Source organism: Lygodium microphyllum, chromosome 13 (genome assembly GCF_053477565.2).
Source record: "Lygodium microphyllum isolate KBCC chromosome 13, Lygodium_microphyllum_v1.1.10, whole genome shotgun sequence".
NCBI classification, from domain to species: Eukaryota; Viridiplantae; Streptophyta; class Polypodiopsida; order Schizaeales; family Lygodiaceae; genus Lygodium; species Lygodium microphyllum.
The window spans coordinates 91,751,339-91,773,634 of NC_141147.1; the positions used below are offsets into that span (position 1 = coordinate 91,751,339).

Sequence of the window (22,296 nt, forward strand, 5' to 3'; positions counted from 1 at the left end):
CAGCTGTTTTCATGCAAATGGTTAAGGGGATATAATTTTTTGACCATCACTTGCAAAGAACAAACAAAAGCTTCCCATAACTGACCTCAGATAACCTAAAGATTTTGTTAGCCTCTCAAATGACCCTCCTATATATTCACATCAAGGACATGAAATGGCTTCATCAAATAGTCCCATTCAAATTATAAGACATTTGAATCACAAAAAACCCCGGATTGACACTAAAATGTTCAAAACCCGTATGTTTTCCTGTAATGTCACATGTTTATCATTCTCCTTGCAGCCCAAAGAGTTTAGCTCTATAATTCTACTGCAAAACCAATTGCCCTTTCGAGTCTTGATTTTGGAAACCAGAGCTAAGTAACATTGCAATGTATTTTTTAAAATCATAATACACGTTCTTTGAGTTGCAAATTTACAGGAAACTGAATGTACAGATATAGTAGGACTTTGTGGTATTTAAGGAATTTTGACACAGTTGATCTGTGGAAGCCTGAATGACCTGATACTGAAGTATCATTTTGCACACATTTTGGGGAAGGGCCATTCATTTAGCTTAGTACGATGTTGCATCCAGTGTAGCTACACAGCTGCTTTTACTCATCGGCCTTCAATGCCCTTTAAAAGATCTAATAAGGCCAAAAATAGATTCAGGATGTCCAAGTAGAGAGCGACTGAGGCCAAAATATACTGATCGTAGGTATAGTTTTTGATCAAATTGTCTGTGTCATAGATTATATAAGCACTAAATATGATGGCTGCAAGGGCCCCATATATGGTCAGGGAAAGCCGTCCTAGTGGAAAGAAAGCCTGAAAAACAACAAGTGTCAGCTGAATCCTAAGTCATAGGTGTGTCACACATCAAACACACAAAACAGTAAAAAAAGTTACCTGGATGAGTCCGAAAAGTAAGAGAACCATGAGGCCTGCAAAAAGCATGGGACCTAGGAAACTAAAGTCATAACCTTTCTTTGCTGCCCAAAATGTGTAGGCAGTAAGAGAAAGCACAACAGCTGCTGTCAATATTAGTGCCTCCAATACAATTCTTCCTGAAAAAAATACCAACTCACTCATGTACAGCCTGATCCTCAAATCTGCAATATTAAGATGTAGCTAATTGCCACAGAACAGATAAGTATGTTCTCTACTGTATGGGAGCTCTATAATAGCGTTCTTACCTTCTGTATAAGCACAAACTATGCCAATTGTCAGACTCATGGTGACTGTGAAGAGGCCAAGCAGCACAAGGTTGAGTGGGTGTTTCTGATGATACATGTACAATGGACAAAGTACTGCATTTAAGAGACCAAATGTTTAAACTGTTAGTAGAGTACCAGAAATCAAGACAAAAGGATTAAGAAACAAATATGCCATTCTAATAGCACAAAAATCTACATCAGCTTTTGTACTGACAGCTTCAAGGAGCACGTGCACATTTCAACCACACTTAGCACAAAACATGCCAATTACTGTCTCTAGGTTTTATCACTTTAGAACTGATCGCATTCCCCACCAGTACTAGTGACTTAAAATATCTAAAGGAACTCGAGAAGGCATTTGCTTGGTGAGAATACCCTCAAGTTTGATAATCATCCCCAGTTGTGGAAAGGTGATTTGACAGCTCAAAAGAACTGGAAAAGTAAGCCTCCCGCGAAGACCCATAGGTTGCATGTCGCTACCTAGGGATTCTGAGCAGTTCTGTAAAACTACAGTCCTAGATATGAACAAAGTTTACGGAAAATACAAAGACCAGTATGCTTAACCCAAAGCAAGCTGCAGATATTCAGCATAAACCCTTTTGTGAGCAGTAGACAAAAGCAAAATTATGTGTAAAGCCAACAACAGCCACAGATATTTAATTTGGATTGCCTAATACCAAAAGGTCTGGACTTTTTGCAAGTGATACATGGCAGACCTACAACACATTCCAACCACATGGATATGCACACAACACCATGTGAGAGCACAATCACATTAAAGCAATATGTGGCAAAATTTGAAAAAGGGCATAAGTGCTCTATTTCAGCATTGAAGATCTGAAATGGAAGCTAAGACACAAGCACCACTAAGATGGAGCAAGTAACAAAAGATTTCCTGATGTAGCAACCCTAGAATTTTGCTAATAATTTTCCTCTTCTAAAGGCCATTATCAGAATTAGGGTTTATGACAGCTAATTCAATGCTGTCCTCTTCAATTCTGCTAAGAGCTGAGAACTTGACAGAGGAGAGAGAAGATGTCCTAAGGAGAGAGATTTGTCAGCCAGAGGCTGGAAAATACCCCAAACTGCTATCGCCTGCAATCTGGGGCCACAAATCCGATGTCGCCTGCTGTGTGAGCACTCCAGATGCTGTCACCTGCTGTACTGGGCACTGGAGCAGCTGTTGCCTTCAGCTTCGTAACGTCATGGGGTTGTCGCTCGCTGCAAAACAGCTCTCTGATGGCTGGGATCTCCCCTGGCAGCAACCACCTACAGCAGAATAGCCCTTTCTCAGCCTCAGCCAGTCCCCCAAACTACCCAGACAGGCTTGCATGGCAAGTATCCTCTCCTAATGTGGCAGCCTTTCCAATGCAAGATTCAAGCCTCTAAACTGAATTTCTAGCAATTAAAATTTGTGGAAATTAAAAATCCTTGTTTGACTCGTTGACAGGCAGACTGCCAGCCATCAATGCTGCGCGAGGCACCATGATCAATGCCTGACCCATCCAGCCACCTCGTTCCACACCACCAATAGCCACCGCTGTACACCAGCTGTCGCCAACACACATGAGCTATAGCAATGCCAGGAGCACCTGTTGCTTCAACCACTGCAGCCACAATGCATCAGCCATCCAGCCACCTCTCCCCTCACCACCACAACACATTCTCCCCCTTTCTCTCTCCTCATCATCACGACACCCAGCACCAACCAACAGCATGAAACACATGTCAGCATTTTCTCTCCTCATAGTGGTCGTGAAATGACTTAGTGCAAATGCACTAGAGGCACCTTAGGGTTTAAACACTTTCAAATACATAGAGCTTAGCATTTAAATCATGGATGGTCAATGGGCAATTTATGGGAAGGCCATTTCTTGTTTTCCATAATTAATTATTGTTGGAAATCCATTTCTAGAGGCTCAGATCTGTCACTTGGCACACAAGATGCCATGGAAGGCTAGGGCAGCCTGTGGGGAGTCAACTTGGGCTGGTGGAAATTGAGAGAGAGCTGTGTATGCAGGCAACTGCTGGTTTAGGGTCTCTAGCAGCTGAAGAGAGAGAATCTAGAGCAAGTGACAATATTCTAGTGACCTCCCACAGTATGCGATAACATCCACGCAACTGATTTTGGGGTTCTTTGGGGCAGGTGACTGCATTAAATGCTGTGCCACACTTGCAACTCTGATTTGGACAGATTTTTTCTCTCTCATCTCCAACAAATCTCTCTTATTGCTAAAACAGTGCATTACAAACTGAAAATCTAAATTAGCTCTTTAAAACAGCCCCAAAACTCAAATTACCAAAGTTTCTATGCCCCATAACCCAATACTCAAACTTTGGGAGGATCCACATCTATAAATAGAAGGCTGCCCTTCCACTCAGTAGATCCTTGTTTTGCAGATTGATGGCTCCACTGCTATCTACACCCCTCTCTTGGCGGATACTTTCAGTCTAATCCAGACTTCCACATCTGCATTTGCAGCTGCCAATTTTATTTCACAAACTACTTGCTGCATTTCAGGATCCATTCAGAGTACGACGTACACTCCAATTCATCTCTACCCCGGTCCTTTCTGAGACACGAGAGCTTGAGGTTTCGTATTCACTCTTGCATAGTGTGTTTACAGCATTCAGCATTTATTCATTCATTCTTCATTATCTCTGAGCTACTCTTCACCTCTGAGTTCTATTATCACTTTGTGTTTTGTCATAAACTTGTGTTTATCTTCTGTGCTCGAATATTTCATTACATCCATTTGTGTGTACACACACACATGCATGCTGGATCCAACAAATTCAGCTATACAATAGTGAAATTGTTGGGTTTCTCAACTGCCTCAAGAAGCATGCAATTGAATCTCAGCCTTGTAATAGAGGATTTGCTGCAAGTTAGAGAGAGAACAGCAAATCTGAAGAAGATTACTCTCTACATTACCCACATGCGAGTGGAGAAGACCCAACATGTGCTTGAAATCGAGGGACAATTTGGGGATTAGTGCTGCATGTCATTTGTGACAACCCAAAGTTCCAAAATTTGTCGATAGATTGGCTCAATCAATAGAGGAAGTGGAGATTCGAGTGTATCTTTTGAATCCAAGGCAAGGCCTGATAGTTCTTGAAGACTGGAGTCAATCCTCAATTGTACTAAAAGATTTGTGGAAAACTTAAAGAAATATTGTAAGGGGCGCTAGTTTTGGGGCCAATCAAGTGTCACATGGCTACTATTCACTAGTAAAGTGTTTAATGCAATTTTTTGTGAATTTATTGCTTGTAATTGCTGGTTAATTGGGTAATCTACCACCCTATCCAAGAAGAAAGTCAAGCTTCACGGTTTCATTGTCAGGATACAATGATTCTCTCAAGTAGGTGGGCCGAGGCACCTGATTGCATGCTAAATAGATGTTGGGTTTCCCTCACGTTTACGCTCGCACAGGAGTGTCAATGATCCGCACGTAGGACACTGGGACACTTTTTACTCTCCATAAGAGAGGTTTTTTCCCAAAGACACTTTTATTTTCATTTGTGAGTTTATGTTACACATTTGTTAGCAATCTAATCAGCTCACGTGTGAGTCTGGGCTATGCTTGATATTACTACTTAATCTAGGCATTTATAGTCGTCATTTTAGTGATTATTTAGGCATTTATTGCTGGCCGACCAGCTGCCATATTTGGCATATTTTGGGCCTATTTATTCAGTGGCTCCCCCTCTCATTCAATCATCATCATTCTTCAAGTGGCCTTCCCGTTGGAGAGAGGTGTCACTGCCGATGCCCATGCAACCAATGACTCACTGTTGTACGCATCATTCTTGTGTTTGGTATATGGATTCCATTTCCCGAGCACATCTCTGAGTTCTCTTCCTTTGCAATGTTATTTTGTTCTTTTGTTTCCGTAGGATCTCGGTTCCTGCTGTGATTTTCCTACTGATTACAAGTTTTTCTTCCCCTTGCTAATCAATCAGGCCTGCGTTTTTTAGACTAGCAACCTGCATTTTCAACCTACGCCTGGATTTCAACCTGCAATTGTTAATTTGCTGCATTCAATGCTCCACCAGCCTACGTTTTTGGTTTTCAACCCCTAACCGTGGCTGGGAAATTGCTTGTAAAGGCCGTTTTTGCTGTTTTCGATTGGTTTTTCATCATTTTGCAACAGTTGGCCTTCATTTTTTATCAGATTTTTTGTTACATTGCATGTGAACTCTGATTTTGTGAAGTCTTTGCTATTTGTTTGGCTGTATTCCCTCTCCGAATACCCTCTATCCTCTATCTTCTCTTCTTCTCCTCTCCAGATGGCTCCTCCCTACACTTCTACCGATTATAAGTTGCATCGACCTGACTATCTTACATGGAGTACTATGATGAAAGCTTAGTTTGTGCAAAAGTTGCTTTGGTACATTATATGTGGAGCTATTCCTTGGCCTCAACGTCCTTTTTTTCCTCCCGAAGATTTTGATAAGGTCAACCATGAGAAAGCTATGCTTACATGGGATTCAAACGATACCCGAGCATATTCTGCCTTGCTTCAATGTATTTCTAAGGAAGTTCTACCAGCAGTTACCTCCTATCAGACATCACCAGATATATGGTCAAAGCTTTGGATGTTATACGAGGCACCTTTCCCTATGCATGATGTGACCCTTTATGGACAGCTTTAGCAAATGAAGTTTGAGTCCAAAGATACCATTCAATCATTTTTGCTCCGTGTTACACAAGTACACAACCAGCTTCGACACATGCAATCTACCCTTCCAAAGGCACATCTAGTGGACACGGTACTCTACAAGCTCCCTCCGGAGTTTGATGGAGTGGCGAATGCTTTGAGGGCACAAACATCCTCTACACCAGTGAGCTTTACATATATGTTCTCAATGCTACTTGAGCATGAGACATCTTTGCATTTACAGGGGAGACTCTCATCTCATTATGGCGGTTCCAGTGAGGCCTTTACAGCTTCACAGAGAGGTGATAGGAAGAAGAAATCGAAGGCCCAGTGTTATCACTATGGTAAAAAGGGTCACTTGCAGAAGGACTGCAAGGAGTTAGTAGCCTCACAAAAGAAGAAGCGGGATGCGGACTCCTCCGACGTATCATCCTTTTTCTCAAACTCTGAATCGAATCCTCTGGCCAAGGAGAAGTCCGCGGCGCAAAAGGAATCCACTTCTTCAAATCGCGAGAAGGGCTTGATTGCCCCTTCCTTAGCTGCTTTCTAGTCCAAGTGATGCAGTCATCCCTCACAACTCTCCGGTGCCCCAGAGGGAGTGTGAGAGGGTGCTGAGATGGGGCAGCCAAGCCTCATCTATACAGGTATATAGGTGCACAGGTTCTAGAGAGGGACGTTCCTGATGCACCAATCAAAGTCTGGCAAGTTCAAATCTTGGAGCTAGGACTAACATCCAAGTTTATGATGAGTTGTTTTCTTTGACAAAGAGTGGGATTGGCTCTTAAGTATTAAGCCCACATAAGAGGACACTTTGGTGGTCTTGGTCAAAGGCGGAGAATCCATGGTCACATATGTTTAAAGGCATTTTTAATAGGATAGTCTTGTCTGCTACTGTGAGACATTATTGACAAACACTAAGATCTATTATGACTCTTCTCTATTTTCAGGGGCTGGTACAATCGACATTGACCTCAAGTCCTCTCCGAGGCACCTTGGTGGCAACTTGATCACCCACTACTTCGATATCCATAATTCTACTCTAGTGGTTGTATATGATTATCCATGTATCATTGTATTGTATCAAATCACCCATGATCTGAGAGAGGGAGTTAGCAGTCTAGTCAACTCATGTGAGTTTGAGCTATGCTTGATATTACTGGGTAATTTAGGCATTTTATAGACATTGACCTCAAATCCTCTCTAAGGCACCCACTACTTTGGTATCCATAATTCTACTCTAGTGGTTGTATATGATTATCCATGTATCATTGTATTGTATCAAATCACCCATGATCTGAGAGAGGGTGTCAATAGTCTAGTCAGCTCATGTGTGAGTCTGAGCTATCCTTGATATTATTGGGTAATTTAGACATTTTATAGTCATCATTTTAGGATTATTTAGGCATTTATTGCTAGCTGATCAGCTGTCATATTTGGCATATTTTGGGCCTATTTATTCAGTGGCTCCCCCTCCTCTCATTCAACCATCATCATTCTTCAAGTGGTCTTCCTGTTGAAGAGAGGAGACAGTGCCAGTGCCCATGCAACCACTAACTCACTGTTATACACATCATTCTTGTGTTTGGTATATGGATTCCATTTCCCGAGTACATCTTTAAGTTCTCTTCCTTTGCAATGTTTTTTTGTTCTTTTGTTTTTTTGTTTCCTTTCTCTTTTGTCTTGTGTTCAGCAGTTTATTTCAACACTTGTCTATGCTTCCATCGCGTCACCGCTTCTAACCTTTTGTTTTTTTGTTTCCTTTCTCTTTTGTCTTGTGTTCAGCAGTTTATTTCAACACTTGTCTATGCTTCCATCGCGTCACCGCTTCTAACAACATTTTGGTCACTTACTACACAATACACACATCTGTGTTGAATGCACTTTACGTCACTTTCACAACCCTAAAATCTAAGGGTTATACTTTGTACTTTGCACTTCACATTTCATCACGCAAACAATCGTGTTGTGATCACTCCCTCTCTCTATCAATCGTGTTCACTTTTTTCTGCTCCATTGCTGTACTTTGATCTTACATTTGGTATCAAAGTTGTTCAGCCAGCTATCTCTCTACTCTCTTCACTCTCAGCTCGGCCCACGTGCTGCTCCTACCTATGGCAACTTGTGTTTTTGACACGCCTTCTCTACTCTACTCAACCTCTGTCGTAACTGTTCAGAACAATCAAAAAACCCTAATTGTACAAGCGCAGTCCAAAAAATCCTTATTGTACAGGTGCAGTCCAAAAAACCCTAATTTCACAAGTGCAATCCAGAAAACCCTAATTTCACAGACTCGGTCCAAAAAGCCCTAATTTTATAGGTGCAGTCCACAAAAGCCTAATTTTGCAAAAGCAGTCCAGAACTGCCACATCAGCACTTGCGCAGTCTAGAACTGCTCTAGATCTATTCCAGCTTGCCAGATCAGCAGCCACGCAGCTCAGAACTGCTTCTGCTTGCTCTCGAGTTGGCACATCAGTATATTTTCAGATTTGCGCAGCTGCTACATGTATATTTTTATTATTTTAATTAGAACTTCAGAGCCAAAGCAAAGGGCTTTTGCAAGAACAGGTCAATTTTTGCTTCAGCAAGTGCTTCAATGCAGGAATTGAAGAAATTTGCAGATATTTGGGTAAGAAAATTTGGAACTTTGTATTTTTGGCAGACAGGCACATATAATGTGTTTTTAGTCTGAAATTGACTAAACCTACGCACCTTGGACAATCAAATTTTGGGGCTTTTGTGTTTTTAGAGCTGCTGAGCACTCTTATTGCCTTGGACAGCATGTTGTTTGCTGAAATCTGAAAAATTTCAGCACATTGAGGCACTATTGATTGCGTGTGGCACAATTTGGTGGTCCTTTTGACTAAATTTGGTCGATTGCAGCTTGGCATTTGCTATAATTTCTGGGAATTTGAAGATTTACAAGTAAGCCAACTTTTGTAATTGCTCCTTTTGCATTTGATTAAGTGACATTTATCATGGGAGGCCATGGACAAAATGATGTCTTCACATTATGTTTTGAAAGAGGATAGACTGGATAACAACAACTATTCACTATGGTCCTTTATGATGAAAAATGTGCTTGCGGCATGTACTTATTGACACTCATTTCAAGTAATGGTACTATTAGTTTGATTGTCCATCTTACACAAGAATGTGTTTATGAGTCCAAGCTTCCATCTTGGAACCTAATTCACTTGTGTAACAGTTAGTCTATCTATATCTATGTCATCATGAGTTGTGTATTCATCTTCCATCCTCCATAGATCCTCCTATGCTCTAGATCCATGTTTTTGACAAACTCAACAAAAGCTTGTATGGGCTGAAACAGGCACCGTATGAATGGTATCATAAGTTAAATACATTCATGCAATCTCAAAGATTTAAAAGAAGTCAAGTGGATCACTGCTTATATACCAAGAAGGCAACACATGGCAGCGTTATTATACTAATTTTATATGTGGATGACATGCTCATTGGTGGTAGGGATGTTCATGCATTAGACACATTGAAGTAAAACCTATACAACAGTTTTCACATGAAGGATCTTGGTGAGGCAAATCACATTCTTGACATGCGTATACTCAAGGACAAATCGTAAGGTCTTCTTTATTTGTCACAACAAGAGTATGTATCCAAGATTTTGCAGCGTTTCAATATGAAGGGGGGGAAAGCAATTGGTCTACCATTGCCTCCATATGTGAAACTCGGTGCAAAGGACAACCCTGCATCCGATGATCAAAAAGCTAAAATGGCTAAGATTCCATATGCTTCAACTGTGGGTAGCTTGATGTATTCTATGGTTGCGACACATCATTACATAACATTTGCAATGGGAGTGGTTAGTAGATACATGGCACATCTTGGTAGAAAGCATTGGAAAGCAATGAAAGGTATCATAAGATATCTTAAGGGTACAAAGGATTTGTGTATCTACTTTGAAAAGTAGAAGGCATTTGTCATTGGCTTTACGGATGCAAACTATACTCATCGTGTTGACTGCAAAAAGTCAACTTCAAGGTATATATTCACTTCACAAGGGGAGCACTTTCTTGGATCTCCAAGCTACAAAAGTGTGTTGCATTGTCTACTACAGAGGCAAAGTATGTGGCTGCTACTAAGGCATGCAAGGAGGCTTTATGGCTTCACATCTGGTGAAAGAACTTGGTATTACCAAGATCCCTATCCTCCATTGCGATAACCATAGTGCTTACATGCTAGTATGGAATCCCGTTCAAAGACAAAGCACACACAGGTGAAGTATCACTTTATCAAGGATGTACTTGATAGCAAAAGTATTGAGCTTGTCAAGGTACATACAAATGATAATCTTGCAAATCTTCTCACAAAGGGTCTTCCAGTAGAGCAATTTTCTCATTGCCAACAAATGATGAAAGTTGGATAGTATATGTATTTCAGCTTTGTACATACTTAGACTTAACTGATTCTTTTCTCAACCTTAAGGCATGTGTCCTTTAGGTGGGAGATTGTTGGGAATAAAGGGTCACTGTGTCTTTTATTCATGCTCAGGTATGAACACACCCTTAGCACTTATACTTTACATATAACTATCACAAAAAAACCTAAAAGGGGTACAACTCATTGGTACCCACACATTGTGCACTCTCTTACTCTCACTCTCTATTGCTCTCTCTCTCTCTCTCTCTCTCTCTCTCTCTCTCAACAATTGCCATCATTGAACATCGCATCTCCACTATGCACCAGTCACTACATTGGTCACCAACTCCACAAGATCATTTCAAACTAGAATGGCCTCCATGATCAAGTTTTGAATGTTGAAGTTGTCTCCATCTAGCTTTTGATCCTAGGGAAGTGCAAATAGAACAAAGGACCTTTCAGTCCACCACAGCCTAGAAATCCATGTCCAAATTGCTAGGCATCCTTCTCCAACCTTGAATTTGTCGCACTTCTCAGGTAGTCCCCCTCCAACTCCAAAAACATGCAGGCTAAGACTTCCTCCACTTGATCACTAATTCTTCTTCATCGCAAACATGGGAGGTGATGAAGATAGAATTTGCTCCAAAAGCTGAACACAGCCTTACCAACACTTCTACTGATTCATTTATGCACAGCTGATGCCACACAGGTCCAAGCAACCATTCCACTCAGCAAACACAGCACTCCTTCCTCCAATGATGCACTCATCAGCCCGCTCCAGTCATAGCCTGACACCCAGCCCTCTTGCTATTCTAAAAAGGCAGCTCCTTTGGCACATTGAAAATCCTCTTGAGATCTGTCAACCTTTGCTGCTCCAATACCATGTCAGAGTGTAGTGATGTGGAAGCAGATGTATGGGCTGAGACGAAGAGTTGAAATGCAGAAAAGAGAGGGAGAGAGAACTTTCTCATGAATTATGTCCTAAACTAAAGAAGAAAAGTTTCTTCTATTATTTTTAGTTGCCCTTGATTTAAAGAAACTCTATTGAAGGTGAATACTGAAATCTGAAATCTGAGGCAAAGTATGGTTGAGAGTGTGCACAAGAGTGAGCGTCAGATGTATCACACTCAGAAGACCTCACTCACTCTCACAAACAAAATATACATGACCACAATAGCTGCAGCCTATACATAGGCAATGACAACAGCCAGGTCAGCCTGCAGAAAATGGCCAATCTGCGGCCTGAAAGGTGTGCCTAACCTGCCCTCCTGGTCTGGCTGCCCATCTGATCTGCCCGCTTCCCACGGCTGCTGGCCGTCGTCCAACTGTGCCAGCCCTGGGGCTGCATGACCGCCTATCAACCGAGCTGTCCGCCTCTCTGCTATCCATCCATAAAGGTGCTGATCCTCTTCTTCTCCCGTATATTCCATAGGGTTTTCCTTTATTTGTTACTGCTCTTCCCTCTCCCTTGTCCTCACTCAACCTCCCAGTCACTTCACCTCCCTATCCCCATCCTCTCTCCCGCTCCCCACAGCTGCTGCCCGTCCAACTGTGCCAGCCCTGGGGCTGCATGACCGCCTATCAACCGAGCTGTCCGCCTCTCTGCTATCCATCCATAAAGGTGCCGACCCTCTAACATTCTTCTCCCGTATATTCCATAGGGTTTTCCTTTATTTGTTACTGCTCTTCCCTCTGCCTTATCCTCAATCAACCTCCCACTCACTTCACCTCCCTATCCCCATCCTCTCTCTTCTCAAAATTCATTCTCCCATGTGTCGTTTCATATGTTCCGTTTTTGTTCTACCAGAGATTTATCTTCCTTTTGAAGATGTCTGGTATTTTTTGGGGGAAGGTACAAAAGCAACGTATGATCGACTCATGACATTAGGCACCGAACATGTGTCTCTTACCCTTAAAGAGCCAAATGTTGTGAGGAAGGAACAGCAGTAACAAAGAAGAGAACAGATCCTAAAATTGCTTTTAATTTTGCGTGAAGATCTAAACTCAAGGCCACAAAGAAAGAGAGCCAAATTGATTTGTGCCCGCACGGGCATGTGAGTGTGCATGCGCCGTCTGAAGTGTGACATCCGACTTCATTACGAATATTTAAACGCAAAAACGCAAATAACGCACAGGAACGGAGACAGATAACTGTAATTTGGAGTTTCCATCTTTAAAGAAATGCTGGACGCTGACTTACTGATAAGAGGAAGAAACGCAAGGGTGAGGAAGACGCCAGGGTTGCTACTGAGGAAGAGAGTAACCGGGTGGTTGAAGACGACAATCGCAGAGACAATGACGGTGAGGACAATCTGCATGGAGAGAATGCTGTAGACCTTCCTGATGAAGGCCCATCGAAGGGTATTCTCGAACTCAGGGATGCCCGGAAAAAGGCCGGGGCCGCTCTCTAGGTCGTAATCCTTGTGCGCCATGGCCAGAATTCGCAAAAGATCACGGTGTAACGAGATTGAGGGAGGAGAAGAGACCAGGCGATGGCGGAACGAGAAATAGACCAAGCTTGAGAGAGAGAGAGAGAGAGAGAGGAGGATACGAGGTCGGAACAATCCCAATAAGTCTTTTAAGGCATATCCGAATTTTGGGGCGGCGGGGGTCCCACGGTGACTTATTACAAACTTTATCTGAAACTATACGTTACACAACCCTTGGAGGATCCTTCTTTGGGAAGGAGGAGATTAGATGTTGAAGGTCAATGCTACAGTCTTGACCTGCTGGCTCTGCATTTTAACCGATTAGGGTAAAGGGGCCTATTTTGTGACATCTATTGCGCCCCACCCATTTTTGCCAGTTTTTGGGTCAAAACTACCGGGTTGAGCACATGGCCACTAAGGCCCACCCTTCCTTGGGGCCCACAAAAAAGTTTGATGCAACATGGCAATTAGAGCCAAATTTACAAAAAAAAAAGCAAAAATAGATGGGAAAAAAAGGCCCGGAGTTTTGGGGCATGGCTCCTCCGCTTTCTATGAAGGGTAATGCCTTGCCAAGTGGCACTATCACTCCAATATATTGATAGTGACAAGCCATATCAGTTGCATGTAGGCATGCATGTACATGTCCCTTTGGTCGACTGCCATTTCTGTACTAATCATGAATCCTTCCTTTCGCTTCTCATCCTTCACTGTTTTGCAAGTGAAGCCATGGGAAATTAAGCATCTTCCAACTTTGCCATGGTTGCCAGGCTCCAACATGTGCCGTCAGTAATTGATTCGTTGCTAGAATGAAAGCCTCCAATGTTTTGCTACTGCATACATAGAGAAATTGAGGAACTACCTTTTATAGCAACCAAATTATTCCTTCTTTCAGTTCACTTCATGCTACACTAGTCTAGTTCGTGCTGCCCAGCTTTAATGAATTGCATTTGTTGATAATTGCAACATTATAACAACGGTACTTCCTTACCAGAAACAGTATTGCAAAGGCGAATTGGCAAACCAGAAGTACTTGCTTTTCGTGTTGATTGTGTATCAACGAGTAGGTATAGGGGAGATGCTAGGAAAGGAAAGAAGCATGGACAAAGAAGAGGAAAGTGCATACTCGCACACCTCATCATGGTGGTGACCTATCCTCGTTGTCATCAATGTCATCAATTGATTGGGTCTTTGTTGCAGAGACCTATCTTCTGTAGCTTCATCCATGTATTTGAACACTACAAGCTCCATATATTTTGCTCATCCCTATAGGGCAATCTTGTGTACTATGGAATATTGGTGGTTTGATTGTATCGTTTTCTGCGCATGCACTTGTGCAGGTTGAAGGATGGAACAATGAGAGAGTCACCCTCTCATGGGTGGCCACAAGCAAGCTAACTCAAATTGCTAGCAAAGGGTAAAGCTTGCAAGAAGAAACCTGAAGGAAGACCTGATTGTAGACCTACTTTCTCTTCCAAGCACTTTACAGGTGTAGGGTTTGCATACTGAATTAGCAAATGTCATGCAGTTTGATGGAAATATTTGTGGCACTCGCAAGCAATACAGTTTCTAATGGTAACAAATCGATGGTGGCAAACTAGTAATTTTTTCGTTACAGAAAGGCTCCTCCACCTGAATGTGTATGTATGATGTGCTTTGTTCACAAAGTGACCAATCTTCTATTTTGTTGCTTGGATTACGGCTTGTAAAGAAATCAATCTTTAGGTCTTTGTTAGTAGATGAAACATTTTATGTCTAGCTCTTGCACATGCAGCCTCTTCTTTGTAAGAATATATGGCCCTTGGAACAAAGTTTGGTCTCGAGAGCAAGGTGTTGGCATGATTGCAGCCAAGCAACATCGTGTATCCATTGGTGAGCTTTCTCTCTCTCTCACCTTATGTAACTCTCATTTATGGTTGTTCAAGTGGCATTATGCTGCAAATGTCTTTTGCATCATTGTAGATGATGATTAAGATAGGAAGTTTGGACCTTGGAGAAGGGTAGTAGCATGATTGCAGCCAAGCAACATGTTGTGGCCATTGGTGAGCTCTCTCTCTCTCTCTCTCTCTCTCTCTCTCTCTCTCTCTCTCTCTCTCTCTCTCTCTCTCTCTCTCTCTCTCTCAATATATTTGCATTGTTCTAGACAATGGTTAAGGTGGGCAATAGAGAAAGAAAATAAAAATTCAAGTGTAAGTTAAGTTGCAGTTGATCTAAGTACGAATTAATTGTCGGGTTTTACATCATTGAGAAAAAAGGTTGTTGCAACTACTATTGTTAGCTGGCAACATGGGCAACTTAATGAGGCCTATAGCTGCTACAAAATGCTCTAACATGTAGCTACAATATAGGATTACTTGGCTTCTACTTCGGTAAAGTAGGACTGAAATGAGGATCCTTATTCGATGGCATCCATTCTTTGCTTATCTCTCATGCTTTGTAGCCTTTGTGCACGCTTTAGCCTCTCTTGCATTGTAGTCACATGCAAGGTAGGTAAGTTGCTTGCCGATGGTGCACCCTCCCACAATACTGTCCGAAGCTCTCTCAAATTGAAGTTGTTGTGCTTCCCACCTCTTCCTAGACTCATTGGTAGCTTGATCTTCTTTCTTTTGTCGCTTGCGAGCTTCAACAAGAGCTTGGTTCTCTCATCTCTTTTGGTCTCGCAATCTTCGTTTTGCCTCCTTTTGCTTCTCGATCTTAGCCTTCTTTGCATTCTTGGCTTGGAGACTTTCGATGAATTGGGCTGAGGTAAGGATCAAGGAGTTGGAATAGTCCACAAAAGCCCCATCATGCACACAAGTGATAGTAACATTTTCATGAGGTACTTGCAACAATTCCAAAACATTGCAATCTTGCTTATTGATATTAGTGGATGAAGCATTTGGTGGCCCACAAATGTCACACAAGTGGCTAAGAGTAGTAGCAACATGTCCTTCCAACTCCTCCATGAGCGGTGTGAGCATGACTGCAGTCATCCATTTCTTGGGTGTTCAACGCATCTTCAACACTCTCCATAAATTGTGTCTCAAGAACATGGCTGCAGTCTTGGGCATCCATGCCACCATCAACATCATGGTTGAGGTCTTCAATTTGCACATGTACATCCAAATTGGAGCATGGCAAGTTTTTGTAGCTGAGAATGTCATGGTTCAAGGGCCAAATTCCAATTGCCCTAAATCCTGGCCTAAATATTGCTTTCTGTGCAAGCAATAGTTAAGGCCCTAGATGCAATGCCAGCTAGTTCACCCTTACTTGCATGTGTGGAGAAGCTACGACCTTGCCAAAGGTTCCTCTCCTTGCAAAAATCAGCCTTAAAGGGCTTAAAAACAAACACATCTAATGGTTGGAGCTTATGAGATGTGTGTGAGGGTAGTGAGACAATGTCTATGCCACACTCGAGAGCTTTTCGTACCACCTCAAGGCATGTGTGACTTCCATGACCGTCAACAACTAGCAAGTGGTGGTTTGAGGGGGATGGAGGATTGGGCATTGCAGTTCTAAAATGTTTTAGCCAAGCCTCAAATAGTTGCCCAGTCATCCATGCCTTATTTTGCATTGACATAACAGCCCCATCTTTGCATTCCATCAAGTAGTTTTGCATGGCTTTCCTCCCTTTGAAAATGTAATAACCCAGAAGGGCTTTTCTAGCAACATTGACACAACAAAGAATCATGAGCCATTCACGATTGTCCGGTATTATGCCATACACAACTTTTGACCCCTTTCGAGTTAGTACCCGCATACCCTTGTCCTTGCAACCTGGCATGCCTGTCTCATCTGCATTCCAAATGTTCTCCGGAGGGTGATTATGGAGATTGTACATGGCTTGCAAGTTGTCATGGAATGTTTTCACCACTTCTGGACGAAGACTAATTGCCCTTGCTTTGTCTAGGTTTTCACTTACTCGAAATGTGAGTTGTGGATGTCTCCTTCGAAATCCATCCCACCAACTCTTTCTGGGGACGCCATTGGAAAAAGGGGTCTCACGCATTTGACACAATTCAGTAACCTTCGATCTTAAGCATCTCAAGGAGACCAGTTGCCCAATGTCTTGCATTTTGAATGCCCAATTGAGAAGAGCTTTAACAATGGTTTGGGGGCCCCTACACTTCTTTTTGGATCTACCAGCTAGGGTTGTCATACTCATGCCAAGTCACCTACAACACTCTCGCATAGACATACCCTCATCATGTGTAGCAATTACATTGGCCATGTCCGACTCTATTCAATGTAGTTGCCTTCTCTTGGTTATAGGCTTGGCAATTGGAGTATTGGAGGGCTGAGATTCCTCCAATGATTTGGTGCATTTCGAGCATTGGACGATGGAGGAAGAGAACATCGTTGGGCTAGTGTGAACATATGCCTTCCACTTTTTTTTCCAGTAATCCTTGTGCGTCTAGTCCTCATGATGGAGAGAGCAATTAGGCTGTTGTGTTTACAAACACAACAGAGAATGTGCCACCTTTGAAGTTCCCTCTTTTGAGGGAAGAGGTATGGGCAGCCTACTTGGAACACAAAGCAAATGACAATGGTGAGGTAATAGTTGAGCACTGGGTAGAATGATAATTCTGCATAACACCACGGTACCTTAAAAAACATTAACAATCTAATTGGCAATATAGTCTAAATAGATACAAGTATGTAATGCAGAAGAAAGAGGTGTTGGAAAGTTAATAAGTACCACATTGAGTACGTATCAATTCAATAGGTGTGCATAATCTGAACAGCAAACTCTCTTTTTTGGTGGGCTTGAGGGTGGCTTGATGTGTTCACTTTGGATAGCTGAGCTTGATGATAGTTTTCTTTGCTCACTTTGTATAGCACTGTGTTGATCTTCCTTGAGAGGTTGAGATGAGAGGGAAACAGATTCTAAAGTAGGGATTAGCTTTGGCAGTTTTGTCAATAGTCTAGGCAACATAATAGATGGGCTTTTGCAAGAAGCAGCTAACTTCTTAGCAATGCAAAATGCAGTAGGCTTGACGTGTATCCCACCGCAAGGACAAACATTACACCCTTATTGTCCAAGAGCAAGCTTGTGCACAAGATATGGGCAACAAAGGGATGTATTGTAGTGAGGCAGGCCTTGCACTCACAAAGGGATGGGATTGTGGCATATATTAGGCAATGGCAAGTGAGTAGGTATTTAGAAGAGGAAGTTAGAAAGACTATCAATTTAAGGTGATCACAACTGCATTGTCATTGGTGGGCTAGTTTGTTGCAGGATCAAGTTGGAAGGAAAGAGCGCATCTCTCTACTCATTTGAAAATGGAATGATGAACTAACATGAGCATTAATGCAGATTTTCAGGTTGACATCTTATTTTTTGCACTAATATTAGCAACAACCCCCTTTTTTAGATGTGGCCTTTTATTGTATGTGGCAGGTCTACATTCTAGGGAGGATGGACAATACTTCCTTTTGTTTCGCATTTGGGTAGGAGGACATATGTGTTTTGTGATAGGTCTGTGACCAAGGAAAGGATGGACTGTGACCAGTTTTGTGGCAGGCCTAAGGGAAAGAAAGACCTTGCCAGGACCAAGGAAAGAACGGGCCGCAATCAGTTTTGCGACAAGCTTAGGGCAAGAAGAAAAGTAGTCTTGCTTCCCATGGAATGAGGTGTATCATGGAATATAGTGACGATCATGACTCGATACCCTCTGTAAAAGGTGTGTTCCTATTTTAAAACAGTTGCCACTTAAAAGTTGGGGGATTTGTCACTATATAGGCCTTGGCCCCAACCAAAGAAACATCACAAAAAGGGGGGGCATTACTTTTTCGGCCCTCTTACCCTATAACAAGTCACATGGGGCAAACTACAGTCAAAGGCTGTCTTCAGTCTCAATGCTACAGTCTTGACTTACTACCTCTGCACTTTAATTCAATTATAGCATGTCACATGGGACAAACTCTTGACAAAGTTTTGAAACTTTTGCTAAATTGCAAAAGTTGTAAAACACATGAAAAAGGTGTAAAACTTCTGCTACACCTCCAACTTTAGAGCAAAAAACTCTCCCATACGTTTGGAACTATACTATGAGAAGGCAATCTAACGTGTTAACACTATTATTTCATTTTTTAAATTTTTTTACCATTGCTCTTTAGGGAATATGCTTATACAAGGGTGTGGTGACAAGGTGGTGCAGATCTTAGAAAATTACCTAATGTTAATTTTAGGTAAGTGATCCACTTAGCCTTGAAATGTGCCAATAACTTACTTTTCAAGAAAGAAGAGTTTATTTTAGAAAATTAAAGAAAAAGGTCTCTCTCTCTCTCTCTCTCTCTCTCTCTCTCCCCCCCCCCCCCAATGTGAAGAGATTATTTTTAATATTGTTGGTGGTCTACCCAAGGTTCGAATGCACACAGAGCTAACATGGACAAAAGGGAGAAGCCTTCATGGCCTTCCTAAGTCTATTCTTCATAGGATAGTTTATTCATGAACACTTTCCAAGACATGAGATTCAATCTTCATGAGACAAAGTGGCTTTCCAAACTCTTCTAAGTGTTCTTTTCCATGTATTTTTTTTGGTTCTTGTGAACATTTATGCCAAGCCATAATCATTGTAGCAATGTGTTGTGTAACCTTCTTATAAAAGTCCTTTCCCTTTTTGCATCTCCAAATATCTTTTCCAATTTGGGCAGTAAAGAATCTAGCTCTATTACTCTAGTTGGTTATAGTTGATCTTGGCCAATCTAGCCTAAGCTTGTCAATGCACCTCCTCATCCTCTAGTCGATATCTTTACACCACCTTTGAAACCAACAATGGATCAAGCCATGGCCAAGCCATGGCTAATGCTTGGGCATAGATGTTAAGAAAGGTTGAATGGATCAGCACATAGGATTGTAAAGACGACACATCCCTTTTTTGATACATTTGGGCATTTCTCTATAAGCCTTTGACCCATTGTACTGTCCTCTTAAGGAATTCCTCGATAAAATTGCACAAAAGATGTATCAATTTTAGCCACTTGAAGCTATGATACAAATTCTTATCAATTAGATATAGGTTCATGTAAGTTAAACAATTGAGCCATGTAACTTTTTATAGTTTAGATTTATAGAGCCTCAAAATAATGCATCCTTGGTTATCACTCTTGGTTTTTTTTTTTTTTGGTGATGCGGTTATTTTGCCTTTTGATGGTATTTATTTATCAAGATACACCATGTTTCACCCAAAGGTGAGGCACAACCAAGCTACCTAATTATGGGTTTTGGAGTTGTGACCTCCCATAAGTCACACACACTACCAACCAATTGGCTATCCACACATTGGCAAGTTTCACATTGTTATTCATTTATGAATTTTTCATTTATAACTAGGTCTACTTGATATATTGTTAAAATGCCCCAAGCTTAGTGAATTGAGTGTAAGATAATGTATATGGTTTATCTATTATAAAATACTAGAGTGTCATGACCCATGTGGTTGGATCTAATAGACTCGTTAATATAGCTACTTTTATTTTATTATATAGTCATCTACCAGTTTTGGCATTGTAGAAGTGGCCCTCACACAATCGATTAATGTAAAGTGAATCCCAGTGCAAAGACTCAAAATGTTTGAAGTCTTAAGTGTATATTTGGGAACTACATAATATAAACAAGTAGGACTTATGTGTACATTGCATTTGCTTCAAATTGAGGTAATTAAACTCGTGCCCATGATACAAGCACTTAAAACACAACTATTTAGTGTGTACTTAAGGGATATGATATGAGTAGGGTGAATCGTGGACACTCAAAATAACATGTAACAATATCCAACATATTTGCAATAGCACTTATGATTTAATACAATGTTTTTGAAATAGAAGATGAAAATATTGTTTTGACCTCTAGGGTAAGTTGGAAAACTTATAAAACAGACAAAGCATTCACAATAACTCTTTAACTCATGGACCTAAAAGCAATAAGTCATTGCATTCACTCATTTATGTGGCATTATTACACACACACACACACATCCTACAATTGATTTGGGAGTTAAGGTTACGAAATCATTTTATTGCAAGGTCATGTTTTGGGGAGAGAGATATAATTTAAGAATGGATTGCAAATATGTTTGGGTTAGAGTAGCTAATGTTAATTTGAGGGATTGCAAGGCTTATGTGTGTTTTGAAAGAGAGTAATAGGAAGATTTATGAAGTAAAGGGATAGCCCCACACACACTTGCAAACATGCACATGTGTATGGGTATGTAAGGTAGTTCATTGATTAGTATATTAGTTATGCAAAGAATGAGCATGGATTCAATACTCTTTGATGTATTGCAATTGTTTTCTTTGGAGATGATTAATCATCTTAGAACATACGTGGGCATATCACAATGTACCTCCCCCCCCCCCCCCCCCCCCCCCCCCGACCTTTTTCCAAGCCCTTCCTCCTCTTCCTTGTGTACAATTCTATCGATTGGAAATTGTAATTATACATTTTCTACACAAATCTAGGTGTGAAACATGAGTACAAACTTGAACAAAATCTACACACATACATGCCTTTGGGTGTTGTTTTAGTGGCAATCTCAATGCCTAATGTAGCAAGATTCTGAGAGGAGATTCTTGGAGACTACTATAAGGTCCCATTTTTTTGGGACACCATCATTGGCATTTGCAAATAGAGCTACCACAGACATAGCTTGGTGCATTGGGGTGCAAGGATAGCATGTGTGGGGAGTAGGATCACCAATTGTTCTCTTCACCCCTTATAATTCTACCATGGCACATCAAATTGTCATTTAAGGAGTTATTGATCATTATAGTAAGTATTGTTAAATGTGTTTATAAGTCACAAAGGTTTTGTTTAAGTAAAGATCAATTGGTATGTAAACTTTATGAACTGGGAATGCAACTAGTCGTGCATAGAATGAAATGGCTCTATGGGTTTTTGTACTTGATTGTGTGAGCCTAGCCTAGGTCTAGGGATATGCTTGTGGCCCATCAAAGATGAAACTCAAGGTTTAGGGCTAAAATACTGCACTTTAGGGTATGAGCAATCGATTAAGGATACCGAGTTTGGCAACCAACTACTAGGGCTAAAGCTCTCAATGAATTGCATTGGTTGGAGAGGTCATATCTACCCATGTTGAGTTATTAAAGGACTTATTTGGGCAAGGAAACTTTGGCCAAGAGGTTAAATGCATGGCCTTATATAATCCTAAGGAAGTTATAGCTTCCTAGTCAATAGGAGAAGGCTAGCCTATAAAGTTTTGCAGGGCTAACACAATGATCGTTGTGGAGGAGCTCTTGGGCAACCAAGACAACTTTGTGGAGGGGACAGATGGTGTAGTGGTGGGGTGATGCTCCTTTATGAGGAGGTCTTCCAAATGTGGCTACCTTGTGAGTGTTGGAGCTTCTACTCTATCACCTACCTCTCATGCTACTAGCTACTCCTCATAACACTTATTATCTACCTCTTAGTGCTCAAAGGCAGTACTCAAAATACATCTCTGAGTCATTAATGTAGTCTAACATCTCCACACTCTTCATTTTGAATATTTCAATTATGTTTTTGTTATCATTGTTATTGTTGGGGTCATTTTTCTGCAACTCTTGATCACAGTCATCCTCCATCAATGTAGACACACTTCTAGAGCTCTTCATCCTCAAGTAACATATGTTAGA

General features: G+C 41.4%; 2 protein-coding genes across 2 annotated transcripts; both read right to left on the reverse strand.

The window, feature by feature from the left end:
- Nucleotides 1-357: 357 nt before the first annotated feature.
- LOC148026894 (BI1-like protein) lies at nt 358-12,803 on the reverse strand. Its single transcript, XM_087691419.1, has 4 exons — nt 12,456-12,803; nt 1,179-1,292; nt 892-1,049; nt 358-810 (listed from the first exon to the last, which is right to left on the reverse strand). The coding sequence occupies exons 1-4, from the start codon at nt 12,685-12,687 to the stop codon at nt 601-603; spliced, it is 714 nt and encodes a 237-aa protein (XP_087547545.1). The 5' UTR covers nt 12,688-12,803; the 3' UTR covers nt 358-600.
- Nucleotides 12,804-15,862: 3,059 nt separating this feature from the next.
- On the reverse strand, nt 15,863-16,420 carry LOC148026895 (MFS-type transporter clz9-like). The gene has a single exon (XM_087690636.1). It carries the CDS (start codon nt 16,418-16,420, stop codon nt 15,863-15,865), a length of 558 nt encoding a protein of 185 aa, XP_087546762.1.
- Between the last annotated feature and the right edge of the window lie 5,876 nt (nt 16,421-22,296).